This window comes from Plecotus auritus (genome assembly GCF_963455305.1).
Source record: "Plecotus auritus genome assembly, chromosome: 5".
NCBI lineage: Eukaryota > Metazoa > Chordata > Mammalia > Chiroptera > Vespertilionidae > Plecotus > Plecotus auritus.
In genome coordinates, this window is record NC_137776.1 from 163,573,319 (window position 1) to 163,588,746 (window position 15,428).

The 15,428-nt window shown below is 37.0% G+C and overlaps 1 protein-coding gene across 3 annotated transcripts in view; it reads left to right on the top strand.

Annotated features, from left to right (window-relative positions):
* The window catches only part of FSD1L (fibronectin type III and SPRY domain containing 1 like), a 52,941-nt gene extending 37,900 nt beyond the window's left edge, over positions 1-15,041 (top strand). The window contains exons 9-14 of one of the 3 annotated variants that reach the window (XM_080667941.1): positions 282-411; positions 1,041-1,073; positions 4,022-4,122; positions 4,542-4,793; positions 8,182-8,270; positions 11,806-12,564. In XM_080667941.1, coding sequence (XP_080524067.1) covers positions 282-411; positions 1,041-1,073; positions 4,022-4,122; positions 4,542-4,793; positions 8,182-8,270; positions 11,806-11,928 — 728 coding nt within the window. In that variant the 3' untranslated portion in view covers positions 11,929-12,564. Of the gene's footprint in view, positions 1-281; positions 412-1,040; positions 1,074-4,021; positions 4,123-4,541; positions 4,794-8,181; positions 8,271-11,805 lie in introns of all 3 variants that reach the window. The other 2 variants (XM_080667942.1, XM_080667943.1) reach the window with 2 other exon arrangements.
* The last annotated feature ends 387 nt before the right edge of the window (positions 15,042-15,428 follow it).

Genomic DNA, 15,428 nt, shown 5'->3' on the forward strand with positions numbered 1-15,428 from the left:
CAAATTACTCAAAGTGGTTATGGTCAGTAAATTTGTATTTAGAATATTGTATAAATAAAGACCCCAATGAACAATGGGTCAGTTGCAATGTTGAATTTAAAGTGCTCTTTATAGAACAATAGAGGATAAAAGGATTCTTGATTCTAGGTAAACATTAGGCTTTCTATATTCTTTATATATAGTGTTAAAAAATTGGGTAGGAAAATAATGTGATGATAGTTGTGCTTCAGAAAGCGGGAATATGCTACATTTTTACAAAGTTGAAATGTTGTTTTTTATAGCACTTAATTTCAGTTTGGATAGCTCATCATCCCATTTGAACCTGAAAGTTGAAGATACCTGTGTAGAGTGGGATCCTACTGGTGGAAAAGGCCAAGAAAATAAAGTTAAAGGAAAAGAGAACAAGGGCAGGTAAGCTAGTTCTTTAAATCAGTTGATTCTTATTTGACAATAACTCATACTGAAATGAAATTCTTATTCTATATATCAATAGGATTTGTGATATGTTAGTAACATGAAAGTGAAACATATAATATTGTTGGTCAGTCCTTGAATTTGTCACTAACATTTTTATTACTTTTTCCTAGTTTCTTTCCTAATTCTCTTCTTTCTTACACATTTTTATTTCAGTATCCCATTTCTTTACAGTTAATATCTACAGCAACTTGAAGTGCTTAGAGAGAAGTTCCTAGGAGTAGTTCCTAAATTTTAGATCACCAATCTTACCTGAAAGTCTGCCTTGAATGGCAGTTTTTAGCATGCACAACCCCAGTGCCTTTCCCCATATCAGCAAACTTATGAACCAGAGGCTTGGGACCTTTAGTTACTGCTAGACTTATTTACAGTCTCAAAGTATGGGGCCTCTTTCTTTTTTAACAGAGGAAATTTTTTCTCAAACTGAAATAAGGTAATGTTACTGTGAGTTACAACAGCAAATTAAAAAAAGAATTTCCTTATCAGACTTCTGACCTGATTTTATTATAAGCTGTTAAATTTAAGTTATAAAGCACTCTTAACAGTTGCCTATTTTTATCTAACAGTGCCCATGTTACTTCACTGAAGAAACATACAAGGTGATGATCTTTGTCTAGTTCTAGGACTTAGTATATTTAGCTTGGCTGAATAACTTCAATTTTTTTTTTTCTTTAACCAATAAGCAGAAGCCATTGCAGCAGCCTTCATAAGCTAAAATATTGCTCTGTGTAGACTGTCTGTATTAGTAGCTTATGTTTTGAATTTACACCCTTAATGTGTGCTAAATATTTAGATTATATTGCATATGATAACAAAATAAACTGCCTAAAGTCTTTCTTGAATTACTTTCCCTCATCTGGCTTTTTTCTGCATTTACTTATACCTAGCATCTTTCTTGTGCTATATTCTTGCTTTTATTTGTATTTGACATGAGGCAGGTTTGAGGTGTTCTGTGTTTTATAATAATCATGCAATTTTTTAAAGCATCAGGATAAAAAGTAAAGGTTATTAAGTGAAATTATTAGGACAGTACCAAAAAGATGAATCAATTCAAATTGCACAAGTAATAATGTGCTGATTGGAAGATATCTTTATCAGAAACCAAAATGTGTCCTCTTTTCAAAATTATCTTCCTCTTTTTTTCTAGTTTATTCACTCATTGGCAAAAGTGATTTCATTGTTAGTACATTGTAAATTGTAAAATGCTGCTAGATTTAGTAGAGTCAGTAAAGTTTCATTTGGTCACTTGGAGATTTTTAGACTGCTTATATTTAGAATTTCATATCATATTATTTTTCTTTCTCCCTTCCTTTTAAGAGTATTTTCTATGTAGGCTACTTCTGGAATATTATATACATTTATTCTTTCCATAAATATTTGTTCACTCTAGGATGTCAGCTGGATATTTTGGGGTTTATAGAGATAACCACTGTCTCTGCCTTCAAGAAAATTTCCCTGACTTAAGTAGATGAGAAATTTATCTATATTCAAATACTGTAACAATAATACAAGTGGAGAGTGTGTATAATGGTAAGTGGGAATAAAGGAATTTACAGGAAGAAAGAGGTTCTGATCTGCCAAGTGCTGAAGTGGTCAATTAGGACACCGAGCCAAACTGAAAGTAACAATCAAGCCTTTTATTCACTGACTAGAATCCTGTAAACAAGAGGCCACAAAAGGAAAGGGTGCTTGCTCCCTCAGTGTTCCATTTTTCTCAACAGAATGAGGTGAGGGTCAGGTAAATCAGAGCAGATCATAGATGGTGGATATCGTCTCTCTTCTAAGAAAGCCCCAAACAAAAGGCTTATCCTGTTTGTAATGGACCTGAGGCCAAGAAGATGGAAGAATGGGAAAGGTTAGACATAGAAAAGTATTGAGACAGAGGGGAAAAAAGTGACTTTACACCCTCATCCCTGCCCCCTTCTTGGAGTTCCCTGCAGAGGCAGTGGATAGGGTCTCAGCTGAGGATCCCCACCTATAAGGGGATCTCTGAATAGAGGTGCCTAAGCTAGGAATGCAGATATGCATATGAGTGGGGGTATGGGCAGGGGATTGCAACTCCTCCAGAAACTGCAGTGAACTGGATAGTGCGCTCTATGGTGAAAGGGCTAGAAAACCAAACTGGGACCAAATCAAGAACCTGAAATGCCAAACTGAGTTGTTTGTAGGCAGTAAGGAAGTACTGGAAAATTTTTAAGTAGGAGAATCACAGTTACATTTATCTGGTAACAGTGAACAAAGTGAATTGGGTAGCAAAGAGATCATTAGAAAGCTGGTAAAACAATCCAGAGCAGAGGTAACAAAGAGCCTTAATTCAGATAGTTAAAGGGGTTGGGGGGGCATGTTAGCTGTTGTACTTCTTGCAAAAATGTACTTTGGGTCAGAAGTCTGGAATGCTGCAGTAGCAGAGTTCTTCTTGTTTAACTTTTCTCTGAAATTTAAACTGCCATTCTCAGTAGTTACGTCTGTTTTTCTTTTTCCATGCCTTCATTTCTTTACTACTGGTAAGTTATAAATTCTTTGTTTTTAAATGCAGTGATTCAGTATTATTGAAATATTAAATTTTAAATATCTTCGGGATTTGATTTATTTTAAATTGTTGAGAGTTAGTGAAAGGTCTAATACTGTCCAGTTTACCATCTATACTAATAATAGGTAATATGCTAATTAGACTGGACATCCTTTCGGACAAAGCCACGGTGCCGGGGCCAAGGCAGAGGCGGTTAGGGGCGATCAGGCCAGCAGGGGACCAGTTAGGGGTCGATCAGGTCAGCAAGCAGAAGCAGTTAGGGACGATGAGGCAGGCAGGCGAGCAGTTCAGAGCCAGTGGTCCCGGATTACGAGAGGGATGTACAACTGTTGGTTTTGGCTGATCCCATTGGATTGGGCCTAAACCGGCAGTTGGACATCCCCCCAGGGGTCCCGGATTGGAGAGGGTGCAGGCCGGGCTGGGGGACCACCCCCATGCACGAATTTCGTGCACTGGGCCTCTAGTATAATATAATTTGATGTAAGGGAGGTCACATTGGATCTTGTCCATTCTAGTAGGAGAAATGCTTTCTAATACTTGACATTATCCTGTGCATGGATTTGGGCAATTGCTATTTCACTTTGTAAGAAGAAAAGATCCAGAACAAAAATATATACTGCTTTAGTTTTTATTGTAATAAGCTTATTTTTACATTTGCTTCTATTTAAATTTAACTGCAAGAAATATAAACTATAAAAACTCTATCTTGAGTTCTTTTTCCCCCTTTGTATCTGATCTCATTTTGGCATTGTTTCTTATTTCAATTGTGTATTCTTCGTGTAAGCCTTGCTCAGTCTGCATGATATTAGTGTTTTCAGCTTGCTTTGTGTTGATGACTTCTTATATGTGTTTATCATTGACAACTCTTTGTAATAATTCATGTAAAATTAAATGGTGCTATTTGTGCAACATAATTTTTAAAACTTTCCAAAGGTTCCTTTTGTAATTTGTAATTTTAGTTTATGAAACATTTACAACATCAAATATATGTTTTTCTTTTTGTTCCTGTTTATATAGAAGTGGTACACCATCCCCCAAACGGACATCTGTAGGTTCCAGGCCACCTGCAGTAAGAGGCAGCAGAGATCGTTTTACTGGGGAATCATACACAGTGCTGGGTAGGATGAATACAGTTCTTCATTACCTCATAGTAAAGGCCTCACAGTCATACTGGTGGACTGTCTACTCACCTAGAGCTGGAGTGATTACCTCTGTTGAATGAATTTTTGCCAAAGTTTCTTCCTCTTGAAGCCTAATTACTTTGGCAGGTTTTCAAATTGTCTTATTTTTATATGTTTAAAACTTACTTCATTTTACGTAGTGCTCCACATATATGTATAACTCTTAAGGGGATAGTAAGAAGAAAAAGTTCTGAAGCTTTTTATATTCAGAAAAATTAGTTAATAAGAAATATATAAGTAAAGTGTTAACATCCTGAATCAGATTTTTGTTCCATTTTATAGGACGAGATAGGTACAAATCTCTGTGACTCACAAGGAAGAGGTAAGACTCAAATTTGCCTTCTGGTCTTTTGCAGGAGACACTGCTATTGAAAGCGGACAACATTATTGGGAGGTCAAGGCCCAGAAGGATTGTAAATCCTATAGTGTGGGAGTAGCATACAAGACTTTGGGGAAATTTGACCAATTAGGAAAAACAAACACTAGTTGGTGTATCCATGTCAACAACTGGCTACAAAACACATTTGCAGCAAAGCATAATAACAAAGTCAAAGCCTTGGATGTTACCGTTCCTGAGAGAATAGGTGTATTCTGTGATTTTGATGGGGGTAAGTTTACTGATTTTCTCACAATTCATTTCACCATAGTTGCTTATATTTCAGTACTTTTCTCTGGTAATCATCTATAGAGAATTTCCATTAACATTGTGGTAAGGGTATTTTGACCTATCAGGATTTATTTGATCATAAGCATAATTTCAGCTCCAGATTTGTCTGGAAAGGTGTGGATGTCTGCCTGCAGCCCTACAAAAGCACTCGTCTATAATATAATAATTTAGTCTGAAAGGAAAAATTTGCTAATTTTAATCTTAAAGCTAAAATTTCTTTTGTCCATTTTAATTTCTTCTTACCTTGTTTTATTACCTGTAAAGAGTGGTGGAGTCAGATTTTTCTAGTTGGGGTAAACCTTAGTAATTACCCAATACATCTACCAAACAGTGTAAAATCCTTTTTACATTGTCTCTGCAAGCAATTGCCACTCGTTTGCTTGATGAATTTTCTTATGTGAAGTTTATTGTCTTAGAAGGCAGCCTCTTTCATTGTTAGATAGCATTTGGTTAGAAGGTTTTACTTAAATTGACTCACTTTGTCTTCTTATAACTTCAGAGACTGTTGCTCTTAAATTTTGACATCTTAAGAAATACAGAATTATGTTCCCTAATTCACATTTACAAGGTAATCCTTATTTGCTTAAAAACTATTAATACTGCTGCTTTTGCCCTGTTTTTCCCAGATTATACATTCTCTGACCATTAGCCATTCCTCTTATTTAATTTTTTCAAATGTAATTGCCTGTGGTTGTATATTATATCAATACATTTCTTTTAAAGATTGATTCTCAAAGTAGTACACACAACTTCTGGCCATCATAGGGCAGTGATTTGGCAGCATAGTTTCTAGCACTATGTCATTTTTGTTTATTTAAAAGTTTTTTTCCACCCTAGCTGATTTGGCTCAGTGGATAGAGCATCAGCCTGCGGACTGAAGGATCCTGGTTCAATTCTGGTCAAGGGCACATGCCCGGATTGCGAGCTCAATCCCCAGTGTGGGGGGGCATGCAGGAGGCAGCCAATCGATTATTCTCACTCATCATTGATGTTTCTCTCTCTCTCTCCCTCTCCCTTCCTCTCTGAAATCAATAAAAATATATTTAAAAATTAAAATAAATAAATAAATATTTTACCCCCAATTACAGTTTACATTGAACATTATTTTGTATCAGTTTCAGGTATACAACATAGTGACCAGACAGTCACATACCCTACAAAGTGTTCCCCCAATATTTCCAGTACCTAACTGGCACCATACACAGTAATTATAATACTAGAGGCCCGGTGCATGAAAATCATGCACTCGGGGGTGGGGGGTGGTCCCTCAGCCAGCCTGCGCCCTCTTGCAGTCTGGGAGCCCTCGGGGGAATGTCCGACTGATGGCTTAGGCCTGCTCCCCTAAGCCATCAGTCAGACATCCTTAGCGCTGCTGCGGAGGTGGGAGAGGCTCCCACCACTGCTACTGCACTCGCCAGCTGTGAGCCTGACTTCTGGCTGAGTGGCGCTGCCCCTGTGGGAGCGTACTGACCACCAGGGAGAAGCTCCTGCATTGAGCATCTGCCCCCTGGTGGTCAGTGCGCATCATAGCAACTCGTCATTCCACCGTTCGGTCAATTTGCATATTAGGGTTTTATTATATAGGATTGCCTGGAAAATGCTTTGTGTGTGTGTGTGTGTGTGTGTGTATGTATATATATGTATATATATGTGTGTGTGTGTATATATATATATGGTAAGCCCTTAATAAGTGTTTGCTGAGTGATTAGTAGGGCCTAAGCAGTGAGGAATCAGGAATGGATTTGGTGCCCTAGCCGAATGTCTCAGTTGGTTAGAGTGCTGTCCTGAACACCAAAAAAGGTAGCAGGTTCGAATCCCAGTCAGGTCACATACCTAAAGTTGTGGTTTGATCCCCAGTAGGGGCATGTATGGGAGGCAACCTATCGATGTTTCCCTACCCCCCTCCCTCCCTCCCCCTTCATCACTCTAAAAATCACTTTTAAAAAAATCCTTGGGTGAAGATTAAAAAATAATAAAGAAAAGAATGGATTTGATGGTGTGAAGGTAGAATTCATACAACTTGAAAACTAAATATGGATTGGAGGGATAGACAAAGAAGAGTTGATGACTGAGGTTCCAGCCAGTGTGAACAAGAGGATGATAGTGTTATCGATAGGAAACAGAGTCCTGGAGAAATATGAGATGCCAGCAGGACAAACTATGGCATGTCTGGCAGTATTTATAAATTCAGTGCTAAAACTTAGAAGAAAAGCAGAGCCGAAGCTAATTATTAGAGACAGCGTCACAGAGCGGCTACTGAAGATTGCACAGAACAACTAAGCATTACTGCTTTACTGTTTATCAACTTTGTGACCATTTCAGGCTGCTTAATATTTTGAGGTAGAACACCCAGTGTTTTCTTGTTTGTTTTGTTATTGATTTCAGAGAGGAAGTGAGAGGGAGAGAGAGAGAAACATCAATTATGAGAGTGAATCATTAATCAGCTGCTTCCTGCATGACCCATACTGGGGATTGAGTCAGTAACCTGGGCATGTGCACTGACCAGGAATGAACTGTGATCTCCTGGTTTATAGGTCGATGCTCAACCACTGAGCCATGCCTGCCGGGCAGCACCCAGTGTTTTAATAGTAGGATAAATGTTAGTTTAATTTCTTCTCTTGTGGCGGATTATTAAAGAAGAAAGGAGAGCCTGGACCAGCATCTACATTTAGAATAGGGATAAAATTAGATATCCTCAGGGTTAGGGTACAACCCAAGAGCATAGTCACGGATAAGAATTTGAAGAAGTGATATCAGTTGTAAGGAGGCCATCAGGTTGGACAGGTGGTCAAAAACACCATTATTTTAATTGCATGATCATATTGAAAGATAGACTGTGAGAGGATTTTAAAAATTAACAAAGCTGAAGCCATGGTAACTACACTATGATTTCAGAGACTGAGGTATGACTATGGCTTCAAGTAGTTAGAAGACAAAGTTTAATAGAGTAAACTTTAAATGGTGATAGGATTTGGGTAGAGACTAGTTATAGTAAAAATGAGGAAGAAATCACCTTGGTTTTTACTGGGGAACCATTTGTTAAATAATGATAAAGAAATAGTTTATAGTTGAATAAGTAGAATACTGCCAGATTAAGGAAGCACTCTGGAGATCTTGGAAACCAGGGAAACAAAACTGGATTTTGGCTTTTTCTTAAGCATGTTTTCTACTGATTTTCAATAAGAAATGATTAAGTCCAGCCATTATAGTTTGTAGCAAAAACAATGTCAAAATATGCAGTTAGTTGCCACTTTGATGCATTATTTATGTTAGCCTTAATTAGACATTACAATATTTGGTATAATCAGGTTTTTTTCTTTTCCTTTTAGGTCAACTTTCTTTCTACGATGCAAATTCAAAACAGTTGTTGTATTCCTTTAAGACAAAATTTACTCAGCCAGTACTACCTGGTTTTATGGTGAGTATCTAATTTATATTTTATTTGGTTGGCAACTTTAAGAACAACATATTGGGAAGTAGAATATCTTATTTTTTTCTTCATATTCCCCTCCTTTTCACCAATCCACCTCTTAAATTTGATTGTCTGTGTATTTTTGTTATATTTTGTTAAAGTAAATGATAATACATAAAAGGACACAAATCATAAGCATGCAGTTTGATGACTCCTCATAGGATTGCACTCATTTTTGTAAACAACATCTAGATCAAGAAATGGAACATTGCCAGAATCTCATAAGCGCCTTTTGCCCATTTCCAGCCCCTCCCGCCCTTCTCCAAAGAGGTTACTATCTTGAATTTTAATACCATAAACTAATTTTGCCTCCTTTCCAATTTTATGTAAGTAGAATTATACAATATCTTTTGGCTCAACATCATGCTTGTGAAGTTTATCCATGTTATTATATGTGGTGGTAGTTCATGCATTCTCATATAGTTTTCCATTATATGACTATGCCATATAATTTATCCCCTCTAATTTAGTTGGATACTTGGGTAGTTTCATATGGGGACATTTATAAATAGATCTGCTATGAATATTCTAGTTCATGTCTTTTAGTAATGCATATGTTTTTTATTGGGTATATAACTAGGATTGGGGTTTTTAGATCATATGGTATGTGATCGACTATAGTAGAGTGTTTCAAAGTCATTAGTTATACTGGTTTACCACCAGCAGTATTTGAGAGTTTGAATTCTTCCACATCTTGAATAACACTTGGTATTGTCCTTTTTTATTTTAGTCCTGATAGTCTTATAGTCCTTTTATATTTAAGTCTTTCTAGTTCTTCCATATTACATTGTGATTTTCATTTGCACTTTCTTGTTGACTAGTGCTTTTGAACACCTTTTTATGTGTTTATTGACTATTAGAATATACTCATTTGTGAAATGGTTGTTCAAGTTTTTTGCCTGTGTTTCCATTGGGTTTTCTTCCTATTTTTTATTGACTGATTGGAGTTATTTATACAGTCTGAGTCCTTTGCCAAACATATGTATTATAGATATCTTCTCCACTCTGGCTTCCCTTTTCCCTCTCTTATTGGTGTCTTTTTAACTTTTTAATATATTTTTTAAATTGATTTCAGAAAGGAAGGGAGAGATAGACAGAAGCATCAAGGGTGAGAGAGAATCATTGATTGGCTGCCTCCCGCATTCCCCCCACTGGGGATGGAGCTTGCAACCTTGGCATGTGCCCTGACCAGGCATCAAACTGTGACCTCCTGGTTCACATGTCAATGCTCAACAACTGAGCCACACCAGTTAGGCTTAATTTTCTTTTTTAAAGTCAGGTTTATTGAGGTACAATTTACAGTAGTGTACAGCTCTATGGGATTTGACAAATGCATACAGTTGTATAAACACCACCATAATATTCATTGAACATTTCATCACCCTAGAAAATTCCTTCATACTCCTTTGTAGTAGACATCTCCTATCACACCCAGCCCTGGCAATCACTAACCAGTTTTTAGTCCCTATAATTTTGCTTTTTCCAAAATATCATAGAAAGGAATTATATGGTTCATAGACTTTTTCCCCCATTGTTGGCACTATTACAGATGCCCTTTATTTCCCCCACCTTTGCCCACCTCCACCCAGCTTCCACACTTCCCTCCCCAGCCATCACCACACTATTGTCTGTGTCCATGGGCTATGCATATATGTTCTTTGGCTAATCTCTTCTCCTTCTTTTATCCAGTCCCCCTTCCCCTTGCCCTCTGAGATCTGTCAGTCTGTTCTATGGATCCATGCCTCTGTTTCTATTTTGTTCGTCGGTTTACTTTGTTCATTAAATTCCACATATAAGTAAAATCATATGGTATTTGTCTTTCTCTGACTTATTTCACATAGCATAATAATCTCCAGGTCCACCCATAGAAATTTGAAATTCATCTGTGTTGTTGTGTTTGTCGGTAGCCCCATTTAAAAAAACACACGTTTTTATTGATTTTAGAGAAAGAGGAAAGGAGAGGAAGAGAGAGATAGAAACATTGATCAACTACCTCCTGGGTGCCCCCTACTGGGGATCAAGCCCACAAACTGGGCATGTGTCATGACCGGGAATCTAACCGATGACCTCTTGGTTCATGTGTTGACGCTCAACCGAGTCACGCCTGCTGGGCTGTAGCCCCTTCTTTTTTATTGCTAAGTAGTATTCCAAATATGTATGTACCACAGGTTTTTCATCCATTCACCGGTTAAAGGACATGTGGACATTCCAGTTTTGGGCAATCTAATAATAGGGTAATATGCAAATTGGTCGGGACACCATCATAGTAATGACTGATCAGCAGGTTGTGTGTGCAGCAGGCATGGGTGGGTGGGGACTTGCAGCATCAGGGAGGGGGTGGGGACTTGCAGCGTTGGGGACGCGATGGTGGCTGCTGCTTGCCCAGGGCTGGCTCGGGGCTCAGGCAAGCCGCTGATGGCTACTGCCGCTTGCCCAGGGCCGGCCCCAGGCTCAGGCCAGCCACTGATGGCCACTGCCACTGCGAGGGCCTGAGGCTCAGGCAATGTGGGCCGGGCGAGGCTCAGGCAAGCTGCAGTGGCTGCGAAGGCCAAGGCTCAGGCAGCCTCGCGGCTGGCAGTGGCAGCAGCAGAGGTGTGATGGGGGTGTCGCCTTCCCCTGATCGCCAGGTCGCCTCCTGCAGAGGGAGGCCAGCGGCAGCAGCAGCAAGGGGGTGATGGGGGCAGTGCCTTTCCCTGATCAGCCGGTCACCTCCAGCAGAGGGAGGCCAGACTGCGGCTTAGGACATCCCCTGAGGGCTCCCGAACTATGAGAAGGGGCAGGCTGGGCTGAGGGACTCCCCCACTCCAGTGCATGAATTTCGTGCACCGGACCTCTAGTTCTGAATAAAGGCACTGTAAACATTCACTGCTCTCTCTTCTCAAGCAAAGCAGTTTTATTGTTCATAAACTCATTCATATTTCTGGGAATAAATAGAATATGACAAGTGTATCTGGATATTGCTCTTTGGATTTTTATTTTTCTCAGAAGTCCTTACAAAATTATAAAAGAGTTATTATTGTTGCATTAGGGAGGAAACTAATGGATTTTACTGTTAACGGGGGCGGGTGTTAGATTCCTATAGTCTCAGGGCACATCTCATCAAAATCTAAAGTTGTTACTGGAATAAGGAAGTTGGCTCTTTGTGCACTTCTCTTAGTTGTGAAAGTTAGCATCAGTAATGATAGCCAATTTCTTTGACCAGATTAATCCAGTTTAACCTCTACATTTCTACAGCCCTCAGGTCCCTGTCTTGTGTGCAACTCCAGGGGGTTCTGCTACCACAAAGACTCCCTCTGGCCTCTGTGATTCTAAAAGACTCGAGTTAGCCTTTCCACTTCCCCTCAGTTCAAATATGAAGGTTATCAGTTTAGAACTTACTGATATTCACATATGTGGCATTTTGCCTTTCAGATGGAAATTTAAGGATCACTTAAATTCTAATTTGAAATCTGACTGAAGCTTTGTTTTTGTCTTTTCTTAGGTCTGGTGTGGTGGACTTTCTTTGAGTACTGGGATGCAGGTTCCAAGTGCTGTGAGAACACTTCAGAAAAGTGAAAATGGAATGACTGGTTCAGCTAGCAGCCTAAACATTGTTACTCAATAATGCCTACTCAGAATGCTTCACCCCTCCTTTTGATTGGGTGGTCTAATCATAGAAACTTATGAGTGGTGGAAATGAGGTTTGCTACGTTCTGCTTTAAGGCCTGGAATCTGTTAGCATTAAGCATCTAGTACCACATATTCACAGGAACCTACAGTGCAATGTCATAGAAGCAAGCAGAGATTGAGCCAAGAAACTGATATTTTGAAGAGCAAATGGAGAAAACGGCAGTATTTAAATAGTTACTTAAATGGAAACTCATCTTTGTGTTTCTTGGATTACTTTGGCTCTTCTAATATATTTAGTTACATATGGTAGCCCTAGGGCCTGAAGAAAAAGCATTTAAATCTTGCCTTCTTTTGTCTTTATTTTTTTTTTCTCTTATCACTGCATATCATTTAGTTCTTACACTGAAGCTTTTAAAAATATACAGTCCTCCGAGGTTTCCAAAAAGTTAAAATTGGTTGGGGATTCTAGACAGGTTTTCTTACAATGGTTTGTTTTTCCCCATTTATAAATAAGTTGAGTTTTGCCAAATTATCCTCTTTTGTTTTATTGACTAAATTATATATAATTTTCTGTTTTCTAAATGTCATGGTATTTTTCTTGTGGTTATAACTCCAAATAAAGAGTGGATAGAAAGAGTTTCTAGACATAATAGCTTAAAATCACCCAAATTTCAGTTTTTTACCTGCTTCACTAACAATGGCAAAGGATATTCTTTATATATTGCCCTATTTAATTAGACTGCTTTGCTTTGCATTCCATCGTTTTGGATGATGGGTAAGATTTTTAAAAGCTTTATATTTTCTGATTTTGCTGACTAGTTTAACACTATCTTTAGTAGTTATCTTTGGTAAAATTCCCATTTGGATTTGGTAATAACTGATAATACTTATACTGATTTTTAACATTTTTAGTAGGAAGAAAGTTTATTAAAGTTATATGGAAGCTGGAAAACCTACACTACTCAAATTTTACCTAAGAAAGATAGGCTCTAAAGGGAGGTACCTAAAACTATTCTTTACTGGTCATTTATATATGCTTTTGATAAGATATGGAATGGTTTAAACAAGTATTTTGGGGGGAAAAAACCTATCTGTGACTTATTTGGCATATAAGTTTTTCAGTCATTACTTAGAAAAAATCTACATAGAATAATCTTCCCCAAAGTTAGGAAAAATGTGTTAACAACTAGTAAAATCCATGGTTATTGAGAACATACTTGTTTTTTAAAAGTTGATTAAAATTTATAACACAAGTCCTTTGAGCCAAACTAAAAGTTGTAATTATAGTAGTATTTAAGAATTTCTTGAGTGTTTTAAAGAGATCTGAATTCGTATGTTCCTTAATTTTTGGAACATTTTAACATTCATTCTCATTTTAACTATGTTGTACTATGACAACCTTCTTCCAAGAAGTGACGATGTTGCTTACATCACAGTTGCTATCCACAGAAAGCCCTGCAGAATAGGAATAGCTCATTCTTTCTTGAATTTTATGCTTACTGATAGGATGTTTTGTTCATTTTGAAACAAATCTAAATGAGGAATTTTATTTGAACTGGGTATTATTTTTCCAGAAGACATTCATACCTGCACCATTGTCTGATGGTATATTTAAAAGTATAAAGACTGAGGGAATTTCGAGAATGAAATATATTAATAGATATTATTTTGATTCTTCAAACAAATATAATTTTGGTTTTTGTTTCTCCTCAAGATTTCGATAGAAATTTTTGGATGTTCTCTTTCCTTCAGCAAGTTATCCAGGACCTAAGGAAACAGGAAGTTATAATTATCTTTCATAGAGTCAAACCTGAAAGCAGTTATTTAGTGGTGGAGCTGCTTTTTATGAACTGTTATACATGTATATTTTAGCAAAAATGACACAGAAAAAGCCAGAAATTCTTGTATAAAATTGTTTACTATTATGTCTTATATAAATGTGTCTTCTCTTTAATTCAGTGCCTTCTTCCTCTAAGGATGCTGTTTTTTACTCCATGTCCCATATCTCATTCAGTGTCAACTGATATTGAAGCCAGAGGCCATTATGTTATACTGGTGAGGGCTTCTATTGCAGGGGCATGGGAAAAGGAGATACTAATCAGGGGCTGCTGGAGTGCATATGATTCTTTCCTATACTCATGCTGTCATTTAAAACCCTTCATAGAAAATCCTCTAATTCTCATTTGGAAAATGCACTTGAAGTAATATTATTATTACTTCAAAATAAGAATCTGAGGTTTACTTACCTCTTACTGTGCTTCTTAAAGGTCTCTAAAAGGAAAGAGCAAAATGTGTGGGGTTTTGGTTTAGTTGTTTATAAGTTTATTTGTGTTAAACTGGAGAAAATTTGCCACCTTCATTTTCACACTGGAGTAAAATGAACTATAGTGCCTAATTAAATAGTCTCAAATTAATGTAACTATTTCAACTTGACTATATATATATATCAATGTCATTGACATTTAAATTAAAAAGATTGAGCTCTTTTGCTCAATTTAATACATGTGTTAAGTTGGTATACCCTTTCAAACATTCTTTATTGGTTTATTTACTCTTTGTTTTGACAGGTCAATCATGATTGCTTTCTGTAAAAGAAATGCATGAGAGGTTGAAGTAATGGGTGTATCACAGGTCTGAAACAATTGTGTGTTATAAAAACATGCTTTTAGTATTGTATTTCTCTTTTAGCAGTTGAATCCCAAACCAGTTTTAGTAAATTGGGTAAAGAAATGAAGGAATTGCCTTAAGCACTTTAGAAAAAGAATTTTTGTACAATTCATTTTGATTCTTTGGGCTGACCATGTAACATACATCTTTAATTTTTGGTAAATATGTATATACCAAACATTTAATAACTGCACATAGAAATTTAATATACAGTGATTCTTTGAATGTTCCCAGTGTAGGTAAACAAATGGAAAATATTAGAGGCATGCCTGTCTGTACATGGGTTTAATTGATGGCATGTGTACCATTATGACAAACTGTGAACTGCTGCTGTATGGCTAAACTTGGCCTACTTTGTTCTATAAACAGTTTTTCCCGTGTTATCACCTAAAGAAACATATTGGCTTAGTTTTATTGACTCATTTATGAAATTAAAACATGAACAATACCATGTATAATTTGAATTTTTGTGACTGATCCTTGCTGGTATGAATAATAAAAGCAAATAATTTGTCATGAAATCTTTTAATTAGGCTACGGTACTCTATTTCATGACTTACCTAGAATGATTTTTTTTTCTATATACTTTTTCCATAAAGTTACCGTTACTTATATTGTTTGTTTCTTTCGGAAACATGGGTTAACAAATGGAAAAGGATATTATGAAAAGTGATTAACTTTAAAAAGAGTATTAATTTCAGAAGAGGGAAGTGTAGACTTCTTACTATAAAATATGTGGTTCCAGGCTGAAAAATCTAAGAACTGTATTTTTAAATCATAATAATTCTTTTTCAGAAAGCTTGTATTTGTTAGGTCAGTGTTCATTCT